The 23,034-nt window shown below is 45.0% G+C and overlaps 1 protein-coding gene across 1 annotated transcript in view; it reads right to left on the bottom strand.

Moving 5' to 3' along the window:
- Positions 1–23,034, bottom strand: part of LOC115093337 (obscurin-like protein 1) — a 143,124-nt gene that overhangs the window by 98,451 nt on the left and 21,639 nt on the right. Inside the window, exons 4-5 of the mRNA XM_029604964.1 lie at positions 21,172–21,481; positions 17,306–17,572 (exon numbers count right to left, since the gene is read on the bottom strand). Of these exons, the coding sequence (XP_029460824.1) occupies positions 17,306–17,572; positions 21,172–21,481 (577 nt within the window). The remainder of the gene's footprint in view (positions 1–17,305; positions 17,573–21,171; positions 21,482–23,034) is intronic.

Genomic DNA, 23,034 nt, shown 5'->3' with positions numbered 1-23,034 from the left:
TGCCGAGTTTTGAACCATCTGAAGGGGTTTAGTGTGAGATAACGGTAGACCTAATAGAATCGAATTGCAATAATCTATTTTAGCGAAGATTATTGATTGCAGCACTGTTCTGTAGTCATTAATGTGGAAAAGAGGTTTTATTCTTTTTAAGACATGGAGTTTATGAAAGCAGTCCTTGGTAGTTTGATTTATGAATGATTTTAGGTTTAGCCTGTTATCAATGATAACTCCTAGGTCTCTTACTTGTGAAGTTTGTAAGTTGACTGGTGGATTTGTGGAGATGTTACTGTTTTCAGGGGAAATTAGAAGGAGTTTGCATTTTGAAGAATTTAGTATTAGGTTTAGATTGGAGAGGAGGCCGTCAATTTCTCGAAGGCAATTTTCCCAGAATTCTAGAGTTTTTGTGCAAGATTCTTTGAGGGGGATGATGATCTGGACATCATCCGCGTATAGAAAGTGTTTAAGGTTCAGTTTGGTTAATAGTTGGCAGAGGGGGAGCAGGTAAATGTTAAAGAGCGTGGGTGAGAGGGAGGAGCCCTGCGGAACTCCCAGAGAGGAAGGATAATGTTGAGATTCTTTGCTGTGTATTTTGACCTTGTAGCCTCTGTTCCCCAAGAATGATTTGAACCAGGACAGAGCCGTGCCTGTAATTCCAATGTTCGCTAACTGATTTAGTAGAATGGTGTGGTTAACCATATCAAAAGCGGCTGAGAGATCCAGGAGGATCAGTAAGTAAGCATGACCTTTATCGAGGCCCATGATGAGGTAATCTGTCAGGGATATGAGTAGTGATTCAGTGCTTAAGGATTTTCGGAAACCATATTGGGTAGGGAACAGAATTTTGTGTTCTTCGAGGTAGTCTGAAAGTCTGGCTTTGACTAATTTTTCCATTACCTTGGCTATGAAAGGGAGATTGGATATTGGATGGAAGTTGGTAGGATCTTTAGGATTTAAGTTAGGTTTTTTAAAGAGCTGTTTGATGGAGGCAATTTTCAGGTCATCTGGATAGATTCCTTGGGCTAAAGAACAGTTGATAATGTCTGTCAGAGCTTTGGATATGGTATCTGGTATTAGCAGGAGTAGTTTGGAAGGGATGTGGTCAAATGGATGTGACGATGGTTTCATTTTTTTCAATACCGTTTGTATCTCTGAAGTTGTGATGGGTTCAAAGGATTGTATAGAAATGTCTTTGTTGGGATGGAAATATGTGCTGAATGGCGATGAAGTATTAGAATTCAGCTGTGTTAGAAGGTTGGAGATTTTGTTGCTGAAGAAAAGGGCCAACTCCTGGACTTCATGACTTGAGACTTTTTCAGTAAGTCTTAAAACTGTTAAATGATTATAATTGGTGCCATTTAGCCATGTTTGCTGGCAGACTCTCACCCCGTATGACAATAAGACAATATGAGCTTTTGAAGTGTTATTTTTGTGGGAAATAAATGCTCAGTTTGCCCTGTTTCTGGTTTTGGTTTTGATTTGTATAGTGAGACAGGGTTTGGGCTTTTGTTCAATTTGATAATGATATGTGTGCCTGAGCTTGAGACCAACATGGAGACGGCAACTGACCCAGAATCCTCTGCTATCTTAGCCTTTCTGGCTATGTGAACTTTAATTGCCTTACTGAGCCTGACCTGGAGGAATTCCAAGGACACCTGGACAGCAGTTGAAGCTGGCAACACTTTGTGATGCCCAATTATAGGGTCACAAAAGAAGAAGGAAACTGTTGGAACTTCAGGCTAGACTGTCACTACAGGGGCACCATTAACAGAGGCATCTGTAAACACAGCCTAAGATGTGATAATTGCCCTGGCCAACAAGATTCTAACAGAACAAAGGACTATCTAAAGAGTGATGGTAAAGGGGCCCCAACTTGGAGAAATAATCAGAGTAGTTTAGGGATAATCTATCATGCTGTTAACATGACAATGAATGTAAATGATTCTCTGGGTAGTCACGCACTGTTAGAATTTCTAACCTAGTACTATATTGTATTTTACCTATTAAAGAAGGACCAGTTCATGTATACGATATGCTGGTGGTCAGTTTGTCAGAGAAGTGGCATCAGCATCTCCCAAGAATACTTATATTGCTCAATAAAAAATTATACTTTCTACAAAATCTAAGTGTTCTTGTATTCCTGGGTAAGCGTCATAAAGCATGGCCTGGTGCATGGCCTGATTCAGTATTTTAGATGTGTGGAGAGAGAGAAGTCAGATCACCCCAAGGTGCTGTCTGAGAGGACCACCATGACGACAAAATTATGCATAGATAGAAAAGGCAGAAGGAAGGAAGTTGGTTTTGGGATGGGGAAGGAAATATAAAACTTTGACTTGGCCAAGGTGCTGGTGGGATGACCAAGTGGCTACGCCAGACAAGCAGGCTGATATTTGGAACTAGATTCTAGATGAACATGCAGATCTGGAAGTCACTGGCACTGCAAGTTATGGGAAGATATCAGCGAGGGGAAAAAGTACTGATGCACAATGATCAAAATAGGATAGCAGTGAAGGAGGATCTAGCAGAAGATCCACTAAAAGCACCATAACAGAAGAAAGAAGAGAATTAAGATAGGATGAAGACTCCAAATCCATGTGAGGACAGAGCATCATGGAGTAGACGATGATCAGTAGTGTCAAACATCTGAGGCCTGTGCCAGAGCTCCTTCCTTTCCTTCCATCCTGAGTCATGCCCACAGTTGCCACTTTTCCACAGATCAGAACTGGACACTTGAGAACTGACCATCATATCTTCACCTCATTTGCATAAATTTGTCACCACTGCCCTGAACTCGCCTCCTCTCTCTCCTCTCTGTTCCTTCTATTCTAATATCCCAGGACAGTGGCAGTGAGCAATCTAACAATGGATCAACAGAACCGGGCCATCAATGATGAGTGATGCAGCCATGAACCAACTTGAAACACCATAAGAATAACGGAGCATAATCTGCATAGATGCCTGCATTCCTTTAATTGTGTATGCATATGTGTATTATAAGTGCATTGCTAATTTTTCCCAATGTTATAAAAAAATTATGAGTGCATCAATCAGAATCCTAGGGGTAGTCATGGACACTCAATTGAGCTTCACAGGCTTCATTAACAACACAATAAAGGAGTGCTACTTCAAACTTCAAGTATTAAAAAGTAGGGATGTGAATCGTTTTAGGACGATTAAAATTATCGTCCGATAATTTTAATATCGTCTTAAACCGTTATGGAACACAATACAATACAGATTCTAACGATTTATCGTTATAAATCGTTAGAATCGTGAGCCGGCACACTAAAACCCCCTAAAACCCACCCCCGACCCTTTAAATTAAATCCCCCACCCTCCCGAACCCCCCCCAAATAACTTAAATAACCTGCGGGTCCAGCGGCGGTCCGGAACGGCAGCGGTCCGGAACGGGCTCCTGCTCCTGCATCTTGTCGTCTTCGGCCGGCGCCATTTTCCAAAATGGCGCCGAAAAATGGCGGCGGCCATAGACGAAAAAGATTGGACGGCAGGAGGTCCTTCCGGACCCCCGCTGGACTTTTGGCAAGTCTCGTGGGGGTCAGGAGGCCCCCCACAAGCTGGCCAAAAGTTCCTGGAGGTCCAGCGGGGGTCAGGGAGCGATTTCCCGCCGCGAATCGTTTTCGTACGGAAAATGGCGCCGGCAGGAGATCGACTGCAGGAGGTCGTTCAGCGAGGGTTCCGGCGCCTCGCTGAACGACCTCCTGCAGTCGATCTCCTGCCGGCGCCATTTTCCGTACGAAAACGATTCGCGGCGGGAAATCGCTCCCTGACCCCCGCTGGACCTCCAGGAACTTTTGGCCAGCTTGTGGGGGGCCTCCTGACCCCCACGAGACTTGCCAAAAGTCCAGCGGGGGTCCGGAAGGACCTCCTGCCGTCCAATCTTTTTCGTCTATGGCCGCCGCCATTTTTCGGCGCCATTTTGGAAAATGGCGCCGGCCGAAGACGACAAGATGCAGGAGCAGGAGCCCGTTCCGGACCGCTGCCGTTCCGGACCGCCGCTGGACCCGCAGGTTATTTAAGTTATTTGGGGGTGGGGGATTTAATTTAAAGGGTCGGGGGTGGGTTTTAGGGGGTTTTAATGTGCCGGTTTTTCGATTTTTTCGATTTTTTAACGATTTTTCACGATTTTTCACGATATTTTACCCCCCCCAAACGGCAACAATACGATTCCCTCCCCCTCCCAGCCGAAATCGATCGTTAAGATGATCGAGGACACGATTCACATCCCTATTAAAAAGAGTAAGACCCCTCCTTCATTTTCAAGATTTCAGGTCTGTCTTACAAGCGATCATTTTTTCAAAAATCGATTACTGCAATGCTCTTCTTCAAGGCCTTCCAGACAATTCCATTAAACCTCTCCAGTTGCTTCCGAATGCAACTGCAAGGATACTCACAAAGTCTAACAAAAGGGACCACATAACACCCATCCTTAAGAAACTCCATTGGCTCCCAGTCAAATTCAGAATCCTCTACAAGCTTTTAGTAATCACCCACAAAGCCATTCTTAACATCTCTCCGCTGGACCTATCGACCCCCCTGCAACTTCATACATCAACCCGTCCTCTGAGATTAGCGCAAAGAGGGAGTCTTAGAACACCTACATTCAAAACCTCCTTTAGTAAAAGAGCCTTTTCCACCGCAGGCCCCAAGCAGTGGAACCTGCTCCCACCGGCCCTTAGGCTGGAACAATGCCCAATTACATTCAAGAAGAGACTTAAGACGCTACTATTCAGACAAGCCTTCCCATAACACTCGTCCTTGCCTCATCCTCCACGGATCATCTCTTCCTAAGCTCAGATGCCTAAGCACTTTTTCTTCCGCTACCTAAGCTATTTAATATGGGGCGGATTTTCAGAGCCCTGCTCGCGTAAATCCGCCCAAAACCGGGCGGATTTAGGCGAGCAGGGCCCTGCGCGCTGGGAAGCCTATTTTACATAGGCCTCCCGGCGCGCGCAGAGCCCCGGGACTCGCGTAAGTCCCGGGGTTCTCCGAGGGGGGCGTGTCGGGGGCGGGCCCGGCTGTCGCGGCGTTTCGGGGGCGTGTTGGCAGCGTTTTGGGGGCGGGTAAGGGGGCGTGGCTACGGCCCGGGGCGGTCCGGGGGCGTGGCCGCGCCCTCCATACCCGCCCCCAGGTCGCGGCCCGGTGCGCAGGAGGCCCGCTGGCGCGCGGGGATTTACGCCTCCCTCTGGGAGGCGTAAATCCCCCGACAAAGGTAAGGGGGGGTTTAGACAGGGCCGGGCGGGTGGGTTAGGTAGGGGAAGGGAGGGGAAGGTGAGGGGAGGGCAAAGGAAAGTTCCCTCCGAGGCCGCTCCGATTTCGGAGCGGCCTTGGAGGGAACGGGGGTAGGCTGCGCGGCTCGGCGCGCGCCGGCTATACAAAATCCATAGCCTTGCGCGCGCCGATCCAGGTTTTTAGCAGATACGCGCGACTCCGCGCGTATCTGCTAAAATCCAGCGTACTTTTGTTTGCGCCTGGAGCGCAAACAAAAGTAGGCTATTCGCGCGCCTTTTAAAATCCGCCCCTATATGTATATTAGTTTCATTAAATCTATGGTAACCCTCCGCTACCCTCCCCCCCCCACCTTCCAACCCCCCTTCCAACCCCCTTCCAATCCCTCATTCCTACCCCCTCCCTCGGAATACCTTGTTACCCCTAAAAGCCAACTCTTATCAGTTCTTACCAGTTTAGGACACGTTACTCCCCATGCTTAAGCTGTATCCAAGTTTTTCTATCCCCCTGTTCTATGTAAGACAACTTTGTCACTGTTTTTATGGTTGCAATGTAAACCGGAGTGATAATTAACTCTGTTATTTGAACTTCGATATAGAAAAGTTATAAATAAATAAATAAATCATTCACACCCTTCACTGATCTCTTCTTAAGGTGCTCCTTACAACTGGTGGAGGCACCCAGACACAGCATAGCACAGCACAGCACACAGCCACTTAAATACAGCCTTTGGGCTACAGTAATGTAGACATTTAAAAATTGTGCTGTTTTTGATTTGATGCTAAAAACAAATTGACAATTCCCTGATAAACTGAATTATAATTACAACATGGTAAGTCTCTTATACCAAAATAGCACTAACAGCCAGCACTCAAACAGTAACAACCCTACCTATGAAAAGGCAATACTGCAAATATTACACAAGGTCCTAAAACACCAATATACCTGCTATTAGGAAAACAGAACAAGTCAGGTTGCTATATATCCCTTTACAGAAATTACATGCTAGCAGAATACTTCACTTCAGTCACACATGCAGAACACAAACAAACTCTCATAAAGCATTGAATAAAGAGACCATAAAGTATATACAGAAACGTGTAGACAAAAACTGAACTGGAAACTGCAACAAGCCAGACTCTGAATGCAATGAATCAATTGAAAAACAGAAATATCAGCATTCCACATAAAACATCAAACTATAAAATAAGAAACATGAAATATCATGATAATAAAAGCATACTTCTAAAAAGGATTAAATATTTCAAAACAACTGATGAAAAAAATATTCAATAATTAAAAACTCAAACTATTTTAAAATTTCCCAAACACCAATAAAATATTTCAAAGCAGCAAAAAATCAAACCACATGCAATAAGTAAAACAAATAATGATTTAAAAAATCTCCCATACCTGGGAATATTTGATTTCCAGTCATCCTGAGATTGTTGCAGATTAATGGGAGTACACAAATTTTCCTAATCCACATATATACAATTTCCAGCACACACACACTCATAAACATTCTGACTCTCTCTCTCATTTGCTCTCTCTCTCTCATTTGCTCTCTCTCTCGCATAAACACATGTTCTCTGTCTCATACATTTTCACATGCTTGCTCTCACATGCTCTATTTCTCACACACACAGATGCAAATACACATGCTCTCTCTCTCTCTCCCTCTCCTTATAATATGGAACAGCAACCTCCTTCTTGGATCTGTGCAGCGTCTCACTCACACAGTCATGCTCTCACACAAGCTCACAAGCTCTCTCACGTGCTCCCTCATACAAACTCTCTCTACCTTATATTCTCACATGCTCTCTCTCTCTCTCTCTCCATTCCTGGGAACTTTTGACTTCCAGTCACCCTGAGATTACCATGGTTTAGTGGGGGGCTGGGGGGAGGCAACTGCACAACGGGATCGGCTGCTCACAAAGTTGCTCTCATACGCATTAACCCTCTTACATGTTTATACTTACTTTCATTGCTCATTCTCTCACATTCCCACATGTCCATTTACACCTTTACTTCTCCCATTCTCCCCCTAACACATGCACTCAAACACATACTCACTTCTCTCCCTCTTCTATACACACATGCCCACTCACTTTCACACCCATGCTCACTTGCACTCAGCTCTCTCCTACTCACCACCTACATACACTCTCAGATCTCTTCTTCCAACACAAATGCACACTCACTCACTCTCACAGACATGCGCAATTGCGCATTCATTCTCTCTCCCCCCCTTTCAAAACAAACTAGCAACAACAGACTCTAACTTGGGCTCCTGGAGCAGCAGCAGCCTCTTCCTTCTCCTTCTGTGCTGCGGAGGTGGACGCTGCCTGTTTCTTACTCCTCGTTTGGTGCATGGGCAGGAAGTGCGATGTCAGGCGGGTAAGTGGCTGTGCAGGAGCAGGAGGTGTCAAGAGGAAGCAAAGTTAAGAGTTAAAAAGGTCCGGAGATGGTAGAAATCACTGTCCAGTTCCTCCTTTTTCAGCCGCACAAGACCAATGACGTTCCTTTCTTCTTCCTGGGTCCAAGCAGATTGCTTTTGCTGCAGCACCCGGAGATTTCCGGTATTGACCTGGAGACCCGGTAATTCTTTTAGAATTCCGGAGAGTTCCCAGGCTTGTCTCTCTCTCTCTTTCTCTCTGTAACGCACACATTCACAAAATGCTCTCTCTCTCTCTCTTCCTTGAATGTGCAGGCAGCTGCAGCCTGCTCCTCGGGCCCACGCAGTGTCTCTCTCACACACATGCGCTCGCGGTGGTCCACGTTCAGAAGCATTTAGACGGTAACTCAAAGTTATCCAGCTAAATGAATATTTGGACACTTACCTGACTAAATTCTACTTGGATAACATTTTATCCAGGTAAAATGTGGCCAGATAAATCATTTCTGCCAGTGATCCAGATCCAGACATGGTAGACCCCATCTTGCGATGACTGTGTCCAACAGACATATTCACCCAGGTCCAGAATATGATGAATGACTTAATTGGCCTGTGCATTGTCTGTGCCCACTATATGAAAGGCCAAGAAGGCTAGCAGATGACACTCCACCCAAGGAAGAAGGAAATCCAGCTCTAAGGAAACCTGCTGACTTCGGTTCCTCCCTGATAATTTATGAAAGCCACAATCATGGCATTTCTGAACATCACCCTGACTGCCTACCCAAGCAACTGAGTGTGAATCTCAAATGCCAACCAAATTACCCAGGCTCCTAAAATGGTTAATGGAACAGCTGACCTCCTCTGAAAATCACTGCTCCTGAGTCATGAGTTCCTGATAATGAGCTCTCCACTCTGTGGTTACCACCATCAAGACTAAGCATATCAAGTTAACCCCTTGTACAAATGCTTGTATTCCAACCACCACTGCAAGCTCTGTCTGACTGACGCTGGAAGAAGAAACCTCACTGAGTAGTCACGGGACAGAAGATTCCATCAGAAAAGCAAGGCACGCTGAAGAGGACACAGGTGAGCTCTTGCCCACAAAACTAAATCTTAGGTTGCCACCATGGACTTTAGGATCTGGAAATAGTACCAAAAGGTAGGATTTCTGGCCATCTGAAATTCCAGGATTTGCTCCTTCAGCCTCAGGATCCATTATTCTGGCAGCTACACCCGCTTTATATTCATATCGAAGCAAGCGCCCAGATAAATGAGGTTCTGGGATGGTTACGGGTGGCTCTTGGAAAAGTTGACGATCTGACCCAGATCCTGCAACAACTGGACCACTCTCTGAGAGGCTGTTTGGCTCTCCTGGAAGGATTTTGCTAAAAAAAAACCCCAATCATCCAGGTATGAGTGAACCGAGATGCCTTCCCTTCTCAGGGACACTACCATCACCATGGAGAAGGTCCTGGGAGCTGTAGCTGTAGTTTACTAATAAACTGCCTACAATTTTACAAGAAGATATAGAAAAAACAGTTGAAAATTGGAACAACTCCATTATTGACACGCTAGACTCAATAGCCCCATTAAAACCTATTATGATACATAAGAAAAAATCAAACCATCCTTGGTATACTGATAAACTATGCTGCTTGAAAAAGGAGCACCTTTGGAGAAAGCAAAGAAACAGTCATACAAAAAATAGCTACTTTACAACATTAAGAATATACAGACGAGAGATAAATGTAGAGAAAAAGAAATATTATGCCAACAAAATTAACCTAGCAAATAAGAATCCAGCTGCTTTATTCAATATTGTCACATCTTTGACCTCCTCTCCTGATTATGAATTACCTGATATTGATAACAATACCTGAGACAAAATAGCATTATTTTTCCAATCAAAAATTCTGAATATTTATTTTATTTATTTATTTATTTATTTTTATATACCGGTGTTCGATTTTACATATCACATCGGTTTACATTTAAACAAAATTTGCAGAAACTCATGCGTTACCTTTGTCAAATACATTAAACATTTAAATATGGGGATTGTTAACAAGGGATATAAAAGAACATGGGGAATGGCTAACACTACGGGATGCACGAAGGGGTGCACAAAGGGGAGTGCCCCTTTGTCACACCCCTTTGGGGCGCGATGCACGGCGCACAACACCTGGTGTTCTGGCGCTGTTTAACGTCCGTCACAGTCTTCAGTGACATCAGAGGGGGCGGGTCTCCCGATCAAGGATCACACACCTCCCCCCTCCCCTCTCATTTCCAGATGGATTCTTTCACCTTTTTTTTTATCACATTAGAATTTATTAACTTACCTTATCCTACTTATGCAGATCAAGTTCCAACATATCATTGGAACTCATTTAATATTTCAATGGAAACAGTTCAAAAGATAATAAATAAACAAAAAATATCTAATTCCCCCTTGAATCCCTGCTCTGGTGTTATCTTCAAAGGTCGAGGAGAACACTGTCCTGATATAATTTGCTCAATAATAAATCAATCATTAGAAACTGGGATTTGTCCATATCAATTGAAACAAGCTTCTTTTACTCCAATTCAAAAGAAAAAGTCAACAACGTTCCTGGATCTTCCTAATCTCAGACCAATTGCTACTTTGACTTCCCTATCCAAAACAATAGAATCGTTCGTACTATATCAATTAAATGAATACTTGCTTGAACATGATATATTGCATCCAAATCAACACGGATTTAGGAAGGGATACTCAACAGAAACACTCCTTCTCTCCTCTTTTGACACATATATCAGGGGATTTGATTCAAATACAGATTTTTTGTTAATACTATTGGATATTTCCGCAGCGTTTGATATGCTAGATCATAAGATACTAATGTCTAGACTTCAAGCTATCAGTTTACAAAATACAGTATTAAGCTGGTTCAACAGCTATCTCACTAATCGTTGTTATCAAGTAAATTTCAAAGGCAAGTCATCGCAAATTTACACTCAATCTACTGGAGTCCCACAAGGGTCTTCTTTGTCGCCAGAACTATTCAACATTTACTTATTACCGTTGTGTCAAATACTATCTATCTTAAACATCCAATCTAAAATTTATGCGGATGACATACAGATCTTTGTCCCGTAGAAACCTTCATGGGCTGATACCATCCCCCTATGTAAAATTTATATTAAGACAATTGAGCAATGGTTGAGTCACAGCAGACAAACTTAATACCAAAAAAAACCAGAGATCTTATTGTTAAGTGTGATAGAAAATCCAGTAAACTGTCCGCCGCCTTCGATTACATTAGGAAATGACTTAATAGAAATCAAAAGAGTAGCTCGCAACTTAGGAATTTGATTAGATACCAATCTGTCCCTAACGCATCATATTTCAAATTTAGTAAAAAATTCATTTTTCAAACTTCATACTTTAAAAAGATTAAAACCAGTCTTATTTAAATCTGACTTTCAAACAGTGCTTCAATCTCTTGTTTTCTCTGGATTAGATTATTGTAACAGTCTTTATTTAGGTTTATCTGATTCCATTTTAAAAACTTTGCAGCAGATTCAAAATGCTGCAGCTCGTTTACTGACAGGATCTCCAATGAGACAACACATTACACCCATTCTGTTTAAATTACATTGGATTCCAATTAAATTTAGAGTTAAGTATAGTCTTATCTTTAATACACTCGCATATATCTGATCAAGACTCTATCTAGTTATGCACCGCATTGCGGCTTTACAAACCAACTAGAAGCCTCAGATCTGCCAGTAAGAATTTACTTGATGTTCCCACAATCAGACTTGCAATATTAACATAACTAGAGAAAGAGCCTTTTCCATAGCTGGTCCCATACTTTGGAACTCGCTTCCAAATACTCTGAGACAGATCACCAATCACAAAGAATTCAAAAAATCATTAAAAACACGTTTATTTAAAGAAGCATTTGCAGGACAAGAAGGAATGAACAAATAACAATTAAAAAACTCCACATATCCATTGATTCTCGGCCAATATAGTGTTGTAAGGTTCAATGAAAATTCTGGGAATTCTTGTTCTTAACCTTAATTTTAAGTTATTTCTGGCTGTTTCTTTGTCTGTTTACTAGTTTCAGCATAGTTAATTTAAAGAATTTGAGGAGATACAATTAGAATTAGGGCTTAAATCATAAATTGTAGTTTTTTTCAAACTTTTATTCTTTTGTTTATTTTATATGATTTTCTATATTTATTTTATTTAAAGTTTTTATCTTAATTATTTTGTAGTTGTTATCTCCTATTTTTTTCTTTGGTAATTTGAAAACTGTTTTGGTCAATTCCTGTTGTGAAAGACGGTATAGAAATGTTTTTAAATAAGTAAATAAATAAATAAAAATAAAGCAAACAGCAATGCCTGAAATTGAAAGTGGTGACCTAACAATGAAAAGCAAAGGAATCCTTGGTGTTCTTCTCTGATCAGGATTTAATGCCTCAATTAAATCCATAAAGGCCAGGAATTTTCCTTTTTGTTCGACCATGATAACCGACCATAGGGTCTCCATTCTGAAGTGGGACACTCTTCAAACGTTTTTGACCCCTTTGAGTTCCAGGATGGGGAAGAAGGACGCTTCCTTCTTTGGAATCACAAAGATAATGGAGTAATGCCCTTGGCCCTCTGTTATCAGAATAACCACCTTTAAGGCAAGAAGTCGCAGCAGAGTGAACTGCACCACAGCCTTCTTTTTGGTGGAATGACAGGGAGATACCATAAAAGCATCGGAAAGCAGATGCTCAAACTCCAGGGCATAACCTTGTTTTACAATCTTGAGGACCCAGTGGTCTGTAGTGATCTGGATCCACCTCTGATAAAACTAAGAGAGAAGACTGACTATCTCTGGCACTAGATGCTGGGCCCCAAAGTACTCATTGTGCAGATCTGGAAGAGGTAGCTCTGACGATCCTTCCTTTCCACTCTTTTTGGAATGAAAGGACTGATACTGAGAGAACATATGGGGTCTCTAACTCAAAGTACTCTGGCCCATTGAAATTGCCTGGAGTTTCACAGATGGCTTCGGGATGAATATGAACATAAGGAAGATCTGACCTTATCCTCTGGCAGCCTGGGAACAGTCAAATCACCCCAAATCTTGGCTATTTTCTCCATCTCATCCCCAAAAAGCAGTCACCCTTTAAAGGGCATCTTGGTTAAATGTGACTTCGAAATCGATTCCACCAACCAATTACACAATCAGAGAAGATGACGCATTGCTATTATGAAAGACACCCCTCTCACAATGGAGTGGGCTAGGTCATAACCAGCATACACCAGGAAGGCAGTTCCTGTTTCCAGACATGGGGAATCCTCTTCCAACTCTTAAGTGTCCTGTGCCAGATGCAAAATAGACTGTGCCACAATACAACTGCACGCCATGATCTAAAGATTCATAGCAGCAACCTTGAAGGCCTACTTGAGCATGAACCCTCAGTATGACCCAGTATGGCAATTTCTTATGTTCTCATGGCCTCAGTCTTCCTATCCTGTGAATCCTTAAAAATGGTGCTGGGATGGTGTTCCTCTTAGTCGCTGAATAGACCAAGGCATCCACTCTAGGAAAATGGAACTGCTCTTTCACCTGAGGATCCCATGGATACATGTTGGCAAGGAGATTCGCTGCTGGTGAACCCCATTCCAAATCAATCAATTCCTGTACCATCTCATGCAGGGGAAAAAAGTAAGATGCCTTCCACAAGCTAACCATAATGGGGTCTCACCAGGGAGCTTTTGATACCTCTCCTGTATCCTCATCTAGTTGTAGTGTATGGCCCTTCATCCCTATGATAAAGCTGCAGAATAGACTTATGGGTGTCTCCCTCAGGAACCTCCCCCTCCTCCAAGGTACCATTATTGCCCACTGGAAGATATGATTAACAGTCATCCGGGGTCCTCTCCTGGCCATTCGAGGTCCAGCTCAACGTGAGCTCACTTCTTCCCTTGGGGGGGGGGGGGGGGCACTATCCTGTGGAGCCCCCTGTCCCATGCAAAAAAAACTTATAGGCCTCTAAAAAGCTCCACCCAGGAATGAGAAGAGATCTCCATCCTGGGGAGAGAGGGTGCAGGCCCAGCTGGGTGGCCCCGGCCCACACTCTGGAGTCAGGGGGGAAGCCAAGCTTTCCTGGTTAGGGCTCCTCTGCTCCAACACTGCTTCCAGGCACCCCACCCCACAGCACTTTCTATCACCAAGTCTGCTGCTTCAGAAATGCCTGAAGAGTCCAGAAATCGCAAGAAAACATGTCTCCCGGGCCGTGACACACTTGGAGCACAACTTCTGAGCACTTCCTGCCTGAAGAGTCCAGAAATTGCAGGTGGTGCAAAGCACACTTTCTTCCATACCGGAAGGCTGCAGTCATCTTGGCTATGCCACGCAGTTCCTCCAGGCCACATTCCTGCTGAAATTGCTCTGTGCTCATTCTCCCCCGCAAATGTCCCCAATTGCCTTTCTGTGCACCCCTTCGCCTCACTGTGGTCCTGTCTGAAGGAAAACAGGCATCCAGGAACTCCTGTGTCACTCATTTCCTTTCTCTGATGTTTTTATTGTCCCATAGGAGACAAAAATCCATAAAGGAATGGAGGACCTGGGGAATCCAAGGGGAACACAAGCTGTGATTGGGGGGGAGGGAGAGAGAGCGAGAGCAGTCCAAGGAGAATTAAAAAGAGAAAGATTGGTGGAACCGGCCAGCCCTACTTCCCTGGAAGCCCTCTCAGGAGCAGGAGCAGGAGCAGCAACTTACACTACAATTCTCAGTGTAGCTGACCCATTGCTGAGGCAATGCTAGGGTGCATGGCTGGATGTTAGTTACACAGCCGCGTGATGTCATTGGGAGGCACCAGGAGCCCTAGCTCCCGCCATGGACCTCTTGAGAGGTGGTGCATCACACGCGCCAGGTGCGCCATGCCTAGCGGAAGCCCAGAGAAGAGGGAGGAAGATGAGGTGATGGAGGCCTCCTCATGCAAAAGGTTTGCTGGGTGAAAGGGGTGAGTGCTTCCGGCCACGGGTGGCTCCCACCACACACGCATAATTCAAATATTAATCATTCCAAGGTCAATATTCAAAGTGCCTTTAGTGGTGGCCCATGTTCTGCAGCCGCCACTTATCCATACAAGTCCCTTCTATGGCTATAATGTGCGCACAAAAACATGGGCGGATTATGGCAGAATGAGTTAGACGTATAAGGTATTCTCAGTTAGGCGTATAGGTGTACGTCTAGGTTTAGACAGCCCATAGAGCTTAGCAGGTAGACTTATCTGGCAAAGTGTACAATATAAGGGGTAGATTTTCATACCTACGCACGAGCATACATGTGCGCGCGCGCGCTACCCGGCGCACACACATGTACGCCCGATTTTATAACATGCATGTTATAAAATCGGGGGTTGGCACGTGCAAGGGGGTGCACACTAGTGCACCTTGCGCATGCCGACGCCCGTGGCCTTCCCCTGTACCCTTCCCCCTAAACTAACCTTCCCACCCCTTCCCCTAACCCTCCTGCCCCCTAGCCCTATCCTAACCACCCCCAATTCTTTTAACTTACCTTTTGCGCCTGCTCTGGACAGGCGCAAGTTGCGCGCGCCGGCAGCCTGCCGGCGCGCGATCCTCCAACACAGTGGCAAGTGGTCACTGTGCCAGAGGCCTCTGGCCCCGCCCCTTCCCCACCCCTTCTATAAAGCCCTGGGACTCAGACGCATCCCGGGGCTTCACGCGCGTCGCTGGGCCTTTATAAAATAGGCCTGGTGCTCGTAAGTCAATTTACGCATGTAGACCTTTTAAAATCTGGCCCTAAGCGCATATTCAGTGGCTTCGCTGTGCTGCTGAATATTCATCATAACTTAGGGGCCTATTTAGTAAAGGTTTTCTCCCATTCTGGGTCTATGGGGAAATTGCTTAGTAAATGACCCCCTTAGTCAGCTTTGAATATTAGTAAATGACCCCCTTGGCCAGCCTTGAATATTGACCTCTTCAGAAACAAGTAAAACAGATAATTCAGCCTGAGTGAGTCAAATCATTGGAATAAAATTAACAAAACGGTTTAAATAAAAACGGTTTTAAGGCAATTTTAAATCTCTTGGGGCATTCTACTGCTGTAAGCTTGAGAGGGAGAGTTTTCCAGAATATGCACGCTCTCTTGTTTCACAAAGCCTTGCTTGCCTAACTGAGGGAACAGTGAGAAATGTCATCTGAGAAGATAGTGGTCTTGTAGGATTATACATTTGTAGCATTGCATTTGTCCAGGGGAGAAAATTAATGGCCATAAGTTTGTCAGTCAGCATGACTTTCTTGAACTTGATCAGTGACTCAACGGGGGTGCCAGTGAAGGTCAGCAAGAGCATCGGAGATGATAACTTTTACTGTGGCCTACATCCTCAGCACAGAACATGCATCCATCTACCGCCTGCTGGAGACAGAGAATCCTGGTGGGCTGGCGTCAGCACGGAGATGTACAAGAATCTGCCAGATACTTAGGACCTGGACTGGTCACTGTCAGAGACAGGATGGTGGGCTCGATGGACCTTGGTTTGACCCAGCTAGCACTTCTTATGTTCTGTATCGAGCCATGATATGACCAGATCTTGAGTACTGTGGGCAGTTCTGGTCGCCTCAGAACTAGATAAAGTCCAGAGAAAGACAAGTGAAATGATAAAGGGGATGGAAAGGCTCCTTTATGAAGAAAGGCTGACCAGGTTGCAGCTCTTCAATGTGGAAAAGAGACAACTTAGAGGGGACATGCCAGAGGTCTATAAAATCATGAGAATCGGGACAGTTATTTACCCTTTCCAATAATACTAGGCCCTCCATGAAACTAACAAGTAGCAGATTTAAAGCAAATCATAGATAGTATTCTTTTCACTCAGCGCACAATCAAGCTGTGGAATCTGTTGCCAGCGGATGGGATCAAGGGGACGAGCACAGTGGGGTTTAAAAGAGGTTTGGACAAGTTCCTGGTGGAAAAGTCCATAATCCACTATTTGCCAGGTAGTTTTGGGCAAGCCACTGCTTATCCCGCTTATGAGCAAAGACAATCAAATTTTTGAGATCCTGCCGGGTACTTGTGACCCATATTGACCACTGTCAGAGACAAGAAGCTGGATTTGAGGGGCCTTTAGTCTGATTCAGCATTTCGTATATTCTTAGGAAGGATCAGGAAGAGAGAGAAGAGGAAGGAAGAAGGTCATAGGGATAAGATTGGAGGGGAAATGGTTTGATGTGACCAGATGGAGTGAAAGTTGCCTTGGAGGTGAGAGGAGGAGGAGCAGAAGAATACGTAGGTGTGAAGACAGCGATGAGGATGAGATGCTGTCAGGGAGAGTGGAGATGTCTAGTTGACAGGAAGAACATTTTAAGTTGAAGACCAGTGCAGAACACAGAATGGCTGGTGAGGTGGAGAATGTAGGGAACGAGGTTAGTTGTTGTGTGGCTGGAAGGATTACAGTGTGTAATAAGGCTGAGTAGGGCTTGCATCAGGAAGATGAAGGAGAAGGGAAATTTGGTGCTGCTCCAAGGTGCCTCACAATGACAGAGGAGCTAGATATAATAACGGACAAGACACATACACACAGTTCCCCCGCAATGAGATATATATGTAATATACACAGCTTTGCTTTCTACTCTCCTCCATTCAGGAGATACGCACCGTCTACACACAGTCTGGCCTGCGTTTTGTCATGCAGGCTCTCACAGCGGTAGTTCCCTCGGTCTGAGAAGGTAATATTGTGAATCCTCAGCACATGTCTCCGGCCAGAAGTCTCTAGGGTGTACTTGTTACTCGGCTGGATAACCACTCCCTGTTTCAACCATTGCACCTCGGCCCCTTCCACGCTGACTTCTACCTCCAGGATCACATCCTCCAGTTCTTCTGCTATCACGTTCTGCAGCTTCTTCACAAACAATACCTGAGCTTCTGCAAAACACAGGATATTCCTCCCATTACTGAATTTATTCTGCATTCAAACCCCAAAGCTTACCCCAAAACCCAATACTAATCCTTACTCCTAAACCCAACATCAGTGTAAATGCAAACCTAAACCTTACCCTTAACTCCAGCATCAATGCAAACCCTACCCCTACCCCCGTCAATGTAAACACAAACCCAAATCTTATCCCTAACTCAAGCATCAATGTAAACCCAAACCTAATCTCTAACCCATCAATGTAAACACAAACCCAAACCCTACTCCTAACCCCAATATCAATGTAAATGCAAACCCAAACCCTACCCTTAACCTCAATATCAATGTAAATGCAAACCCTACTCCTAACCCCAATATCAATGTAAATGCAAAGCCAAACCGTACCCTTAACCCCAATATCAATGTAAATGCAAACCCAAACCCTACTCCTAACCCCAATATCAATGTAAATGCAAACCCAAACCCTACTCCTAACCCCAATATCAATGTAAATGCAAAGCCAAACCTTACCCTTAACCCCAATATCAATGTAAATGCAAACCTAAACCCTACCCTTAACCCCAACATCAATGTAAATGCAAACCTAAACCCTACCCTTAACCCCAATATCAATGTAAATGCAAACCTAAACCCTACCCTTAACCCCAATATCAATGTAAATGCAAACCCAAACCCTACTCCTAACCCCAATATCAATGTAAATGCAAACCCAAACTCTACCCTTAACCCCAATATCAATGTAAATGCAAACCCTACTCCTAACCCCAATATCAATGTAAATGCAAACCTAAACCCTACCCTTAACCCCAATATCAATGTAAATGCAAACCCTACTCCTAACCCCAATATCAATGTAAATGCAAACCCAAACCCTACCCTTAACCCCAATATCAATGTAAATGCAAACCCTACTCCTAACCCCAATATCAATGTAAATGAAAACCTAAACCCTACCCTTAACCCCAATATCAAAGTAAATGCAAAGCCAAACCCTACCCTTAACCCCATTATCAATGTAAATGCAAACCCAAACCCTACCCTTAACCCCAATATCAATGTAAATGCAAACCTAAACCCTACCCTTAACCCCATTATCAATGTAAATGCAAACCCTACTCCTAACCCCAATATCAATGTAAATGCAAACCTAAACCCTACCCTTAACCCCAATATCAATGTAAATGCAAAGCCAAACCCTACCCTTAACCCCAATATCAATGTAAATGCAAACCCTACCCTTAACCCCAATATCAATGTAAATGCAAAGCCAAACCCTACCCTTAACCCCAATATCAATGTAAATGCAAACCCTACCCTTAACTCCAATATCAATGTAAATGCAAAGCCAAACCCTACCCTAAACCCCAATATCAATGTAAATGCAAACCTAAACCCCACCCTTAACCCCAATATCAATGTAAATGCAAACCCTACCCTTAACTCCAATATCAATGTAAATGCAAAGCCAAACCCTACCCTTAACCCCAATATCAATGTAAATGCAAACCTAAACCCTACCCTTAACCCCAATATCAATGTAAATGCAAACCCTACTCCTAACCCCAATATCAATGTAAATGCAAACCCAAACCCTACCCGTAACCCCAATATCAATGTAAATGAAAACCCAAACCCTACCCTTACCCCCAATATCAATGTAAATGCAAACCCAAACTCTACCCTTAACCCCAATATCAATGTAAATGGAAACCCAAACCCTACCCTTAACCCCAATATCAATGTAAATGCAAACCTAAACCCTACCCTTAACCCCAATATCAATGTAAATGCAAACCCAACCCTACCCTTAACCCCAATATCAATGTAAATGAAAACCCAAACCCTACTCTTAACCCCAATATCAATGTAAATGCAAACCCTACCCCTAACCCCAATATCAATGTAAATAAAAACCCAAACCCTACCCTTAACCCCAATATCAATGTAAATGAAAACCCAAACCCTACTCTTAACCCCAATATCAATGTAAATGCAAACCCTACTCCTAACCCCAATATCAATGTAAATAAAAACCCAAACCCTACCCTTAACCCCAATATCAATGTAAATGGAAACCCAAACCCTACCCTTAACCCCAATATCAATGTAAATGAAAACCCAAACCCTACCCTTTACCCCAATATCAATGTAAATGCAAACCCAAACCCTACCCTTAACCCCAATATCAATGTAAATGCAAACCCTACTCCTAACCCCAATATCAATGTAAATGCAAACCCAAACCCTACCCTTAACCCCAATATCAATGTAAATGCAAAGCCAAACCCTACCCTTAACCCCAATATCAATGTAAATGCAAACCCTACCCTTAACCCCAATATCAATGTAAATGAAAACCCAAACCCTACCCTTAACCCCAATATCAATGTAAATGCAAACCCAAACTCTACCCTTAACCCCAATATCAATGTAAATGAAAACCCAAACCCTACTCCTAACCCCAATATCAATGTAAATGCAAAGCCAAACCCTACCCTTAACCCCAATATCAATGTAAATGCAAACCCAAACCCTACCCTTAACCCCAATATCAATGTAAATGCAAACCCAAACCCTACTCCTAACCCCAATATCAATGTAAATGCAAACCATACTCCTAACCCCAATATCAATGTAAATGGAAACCCAAACCCTACCCTTAACCCCAATATCAATGTAAACGCAAACCCAAACCCTACCCTTAACCCCAATATCAATGTAAATGCAAACCATACTCCTAACCCCAATATCAATGTAAATGGAAACCCAAACCCTACTCCTAACCCCAATATCAATATAAATTCAAACCCAAACCCTACCCTTAACCCCAATATCAATGTAAATGCAAACCCAAACCCTACTCCTAACCCCAATATCAATGTAAATGCAAACCCAAACCCTACTCCTAACCCCAATATCAATGTAAATGGAAACCCAAGCTTTACCCCTAACTACAACATCAATGCAAACGCAACTCTACCCCTACCCCTAACTCCAAGAACAACACAAATCCTTACTCTATCCCCTACCATCAACTCTTATCCTAACACAGACGCCTAAACTATAGCCAGATAAAGCCTGAACTGCTGTAAATTAAAGAGAGCATGGATAGGTGTTAACCCAATTACTCATACCATCTGCAGCAGAAAAACAAACCCTAGGCCTAAATCCATCACAACTCTAAGTCCTTATCCCATCCCCTCCTCCAAGCCAAACTCTACTATTTTAATGCACATAAGACCTGAGTTTCTGTGAAAAACATAAAACAAAACAAGGGAGACAGCAGATGCAGGGATTAACTCTGCTACTGATGCCAATCTCCACAAAATTAAAACCCTGTCCTAAATCCAAACCAAAACCCTACCCCTAACAAACCGAAACCCCCTAAACCTGCAGTCTAACTTCTAATCAGAAATAGAAACTGAGCAAAATGAGGCTGGGGCCAATATTGCTTCAATCCCGCCTCCTCTGAGATTGGGATAACTCATTCAGTTTAAGCTCCTGCTCTCTGGCAGCGATTAGTTAAAATCAGTCGCCTTCCTTCCTCCAGCCCCTCACGAGGCGGGGGCAGAGTAAGAGCTTCACTGACCTTGCACCCTGAGCCTGGCTTTGGTGACAGCGCCCTCAGCCGAGGCGGTCACGGTGGCCCCGTCGCCGATCCGGCACTGCTGGATGGAGAGGGAATGGCACAGGCCGTTCCTGCTCATGATGTACTTGGCATCAGGGGTGAGCGCAGAGCCGTTCAGCTGCCAGGAGATGAGGGCGTCCTCCGGGGACAGGACACACTTAAAGGTGGCGCACTCCCCTTCCAGCACCGTCACGTTGTGCAGCTCCGACAGGAACTCCACGCACCGCGGGGCTGAAACGAGAGGCTGAGAGTGAAAGAGAGACCAAGGCAGCTACAGGTGGAGGAAAGAGCAGCAAGGGACAGAAAAAGAAAGCTTGTGAGAAGAGCAAGAAGGAAGGAAACACTGAGGGAGAATCAGGCCAAGGTGAAGGACAGGAGATGATAGAAAAGTGAGGGGGGCAGTGCTCTCTATCTGTGGGAAGCTGAGACAGGAGAGAGGTGATGGGAGGGGGCAGCGCTCTCTATCTGTGGGAAGCTGAGACAGGAGAGAGGTGATGGGAGGGGGCAGTGCTCTCTATCTGTGGGAAGCTGAGACAGGAGAGAGGTGATGGGAGGGGGCAGTGCTCTCTATCTGTGGGAAGCTGAGACAGGAGAGAGGTGATGGGAGGGGGCAGCGCTCTCTATCTGTGGGAAGCTGAGACAGGAGAGAGGTGATGGGAGGGGGCAGCGCTCTCTATCTGTGGGAAGCTGAGACAGGAGAGAGGTGATGGGAGGGGGCAGCGCTCTCTATCTGTGGGAAGCTGAGACAGGAGAGAGGTGATGGGAGGGGGCAGTGCTCTCTATCTGTGGGAAGCTGAGACAGGAGAGAGGTGATGGGAGGGGGCAGTGCTCTCTATCTGTGGGAAGCTGAGACAGGAGAGAGGTGATGGGAGGGGGCAGTGCTCTCTATCTGTGGGAAGCTGAGACAGGAGAGAGGTGATGGGAGGGGGCAGCGCTCTCTATCTGTGGGAAGCTGAGACAGGAGAGAGGTGATGGGAGGGGGCAGCGCTCTCTATCTGTGGGAAGCTGAGACAGGAGAGAGGTGATGGGAGGGGGGGGCAGCGCTCTCTATCTGTGGGAAGCTGAGACAGGAGAGAGGTGATGGGAGGGGGCAGCTGCTCTCTATCTGTGGGAAGCTGAGACAGGAGAGAGGTGATGGGAGGGGGGCAGCGCTCTCTATCTGTGGGAAGCTGAGACAGGAGAGAGGTGATGGGAGGGGGCAGTGCTCTCTATCTGTGGGAAGCTGAGACAGGAGAGAGGTGATGGGAGGGGGCAGTGCTCTCTATCTGTGGGAAGCTGAGACAGGAGAGAGGTGATGGGAGGGGGCAGTGCTCTCTATCTGTGGGAAGCTGAGACAGGAGAGAGGTGATGGGAGGGGGCAGTGCTCTCTATCTGTGGGAAGCTGAGACAGGAGAGAGGTGATGGGAGGGGGCAGTGCTCTCTATCTGTGGGAAGCTGAGACAGGAGAGAGGTGATGGGAGGGGGCAGTGCTCTCTATCTGTGGGAAGCTGAGACAGGAGAGAGGTGATGGGAGGGGGCAGTGCTCTCTATCTGTGGGAAGCTGAGACAGGAGAGAGGTGATGGGAGGGGGCAGTGCTCTCTATCTGTGGGAAGCTGAGACAGGAGAGAGGTGATGGGAGGGGGCAGTGCTCTCTATCTGTGGGAAGCTGAGACAGGAGAGAGGTGATGGGAGGGGGCAGTGCTCTCTATCTGTGGGAAGCTGAGACAGGAGAGAGGTGATGGGAGGGGGCAGTGCTCTCTATCTGTGGGAAGCTGAGACAGGAGAGAGGTGATGAGAGGGGGCAGTGCTCTCTATCTGTGGGAAGCTGAGACAGGCGAGAGGTG

This window comes from Rhinatrema bivittatum, chromosome 6, assembly GCF_901001135.1.
Source record: "Rhinatrema bivittatum chromosome 6, aRhiBiv1.1, whole genome shotgun sequence".
In the NCBI taxonomy this organism is placed as follows: Eukaryota; Metazoa; Chordata; class Amphibia; order Gymnophiona; family Rhinatrematidae; genus Rhinatrema; species Rhinatrema bivittatum.
Note: the sequence above shows the minus strand (reverse complement) of the source record. Positions and strands in the feature narration are given on the sequence as shown.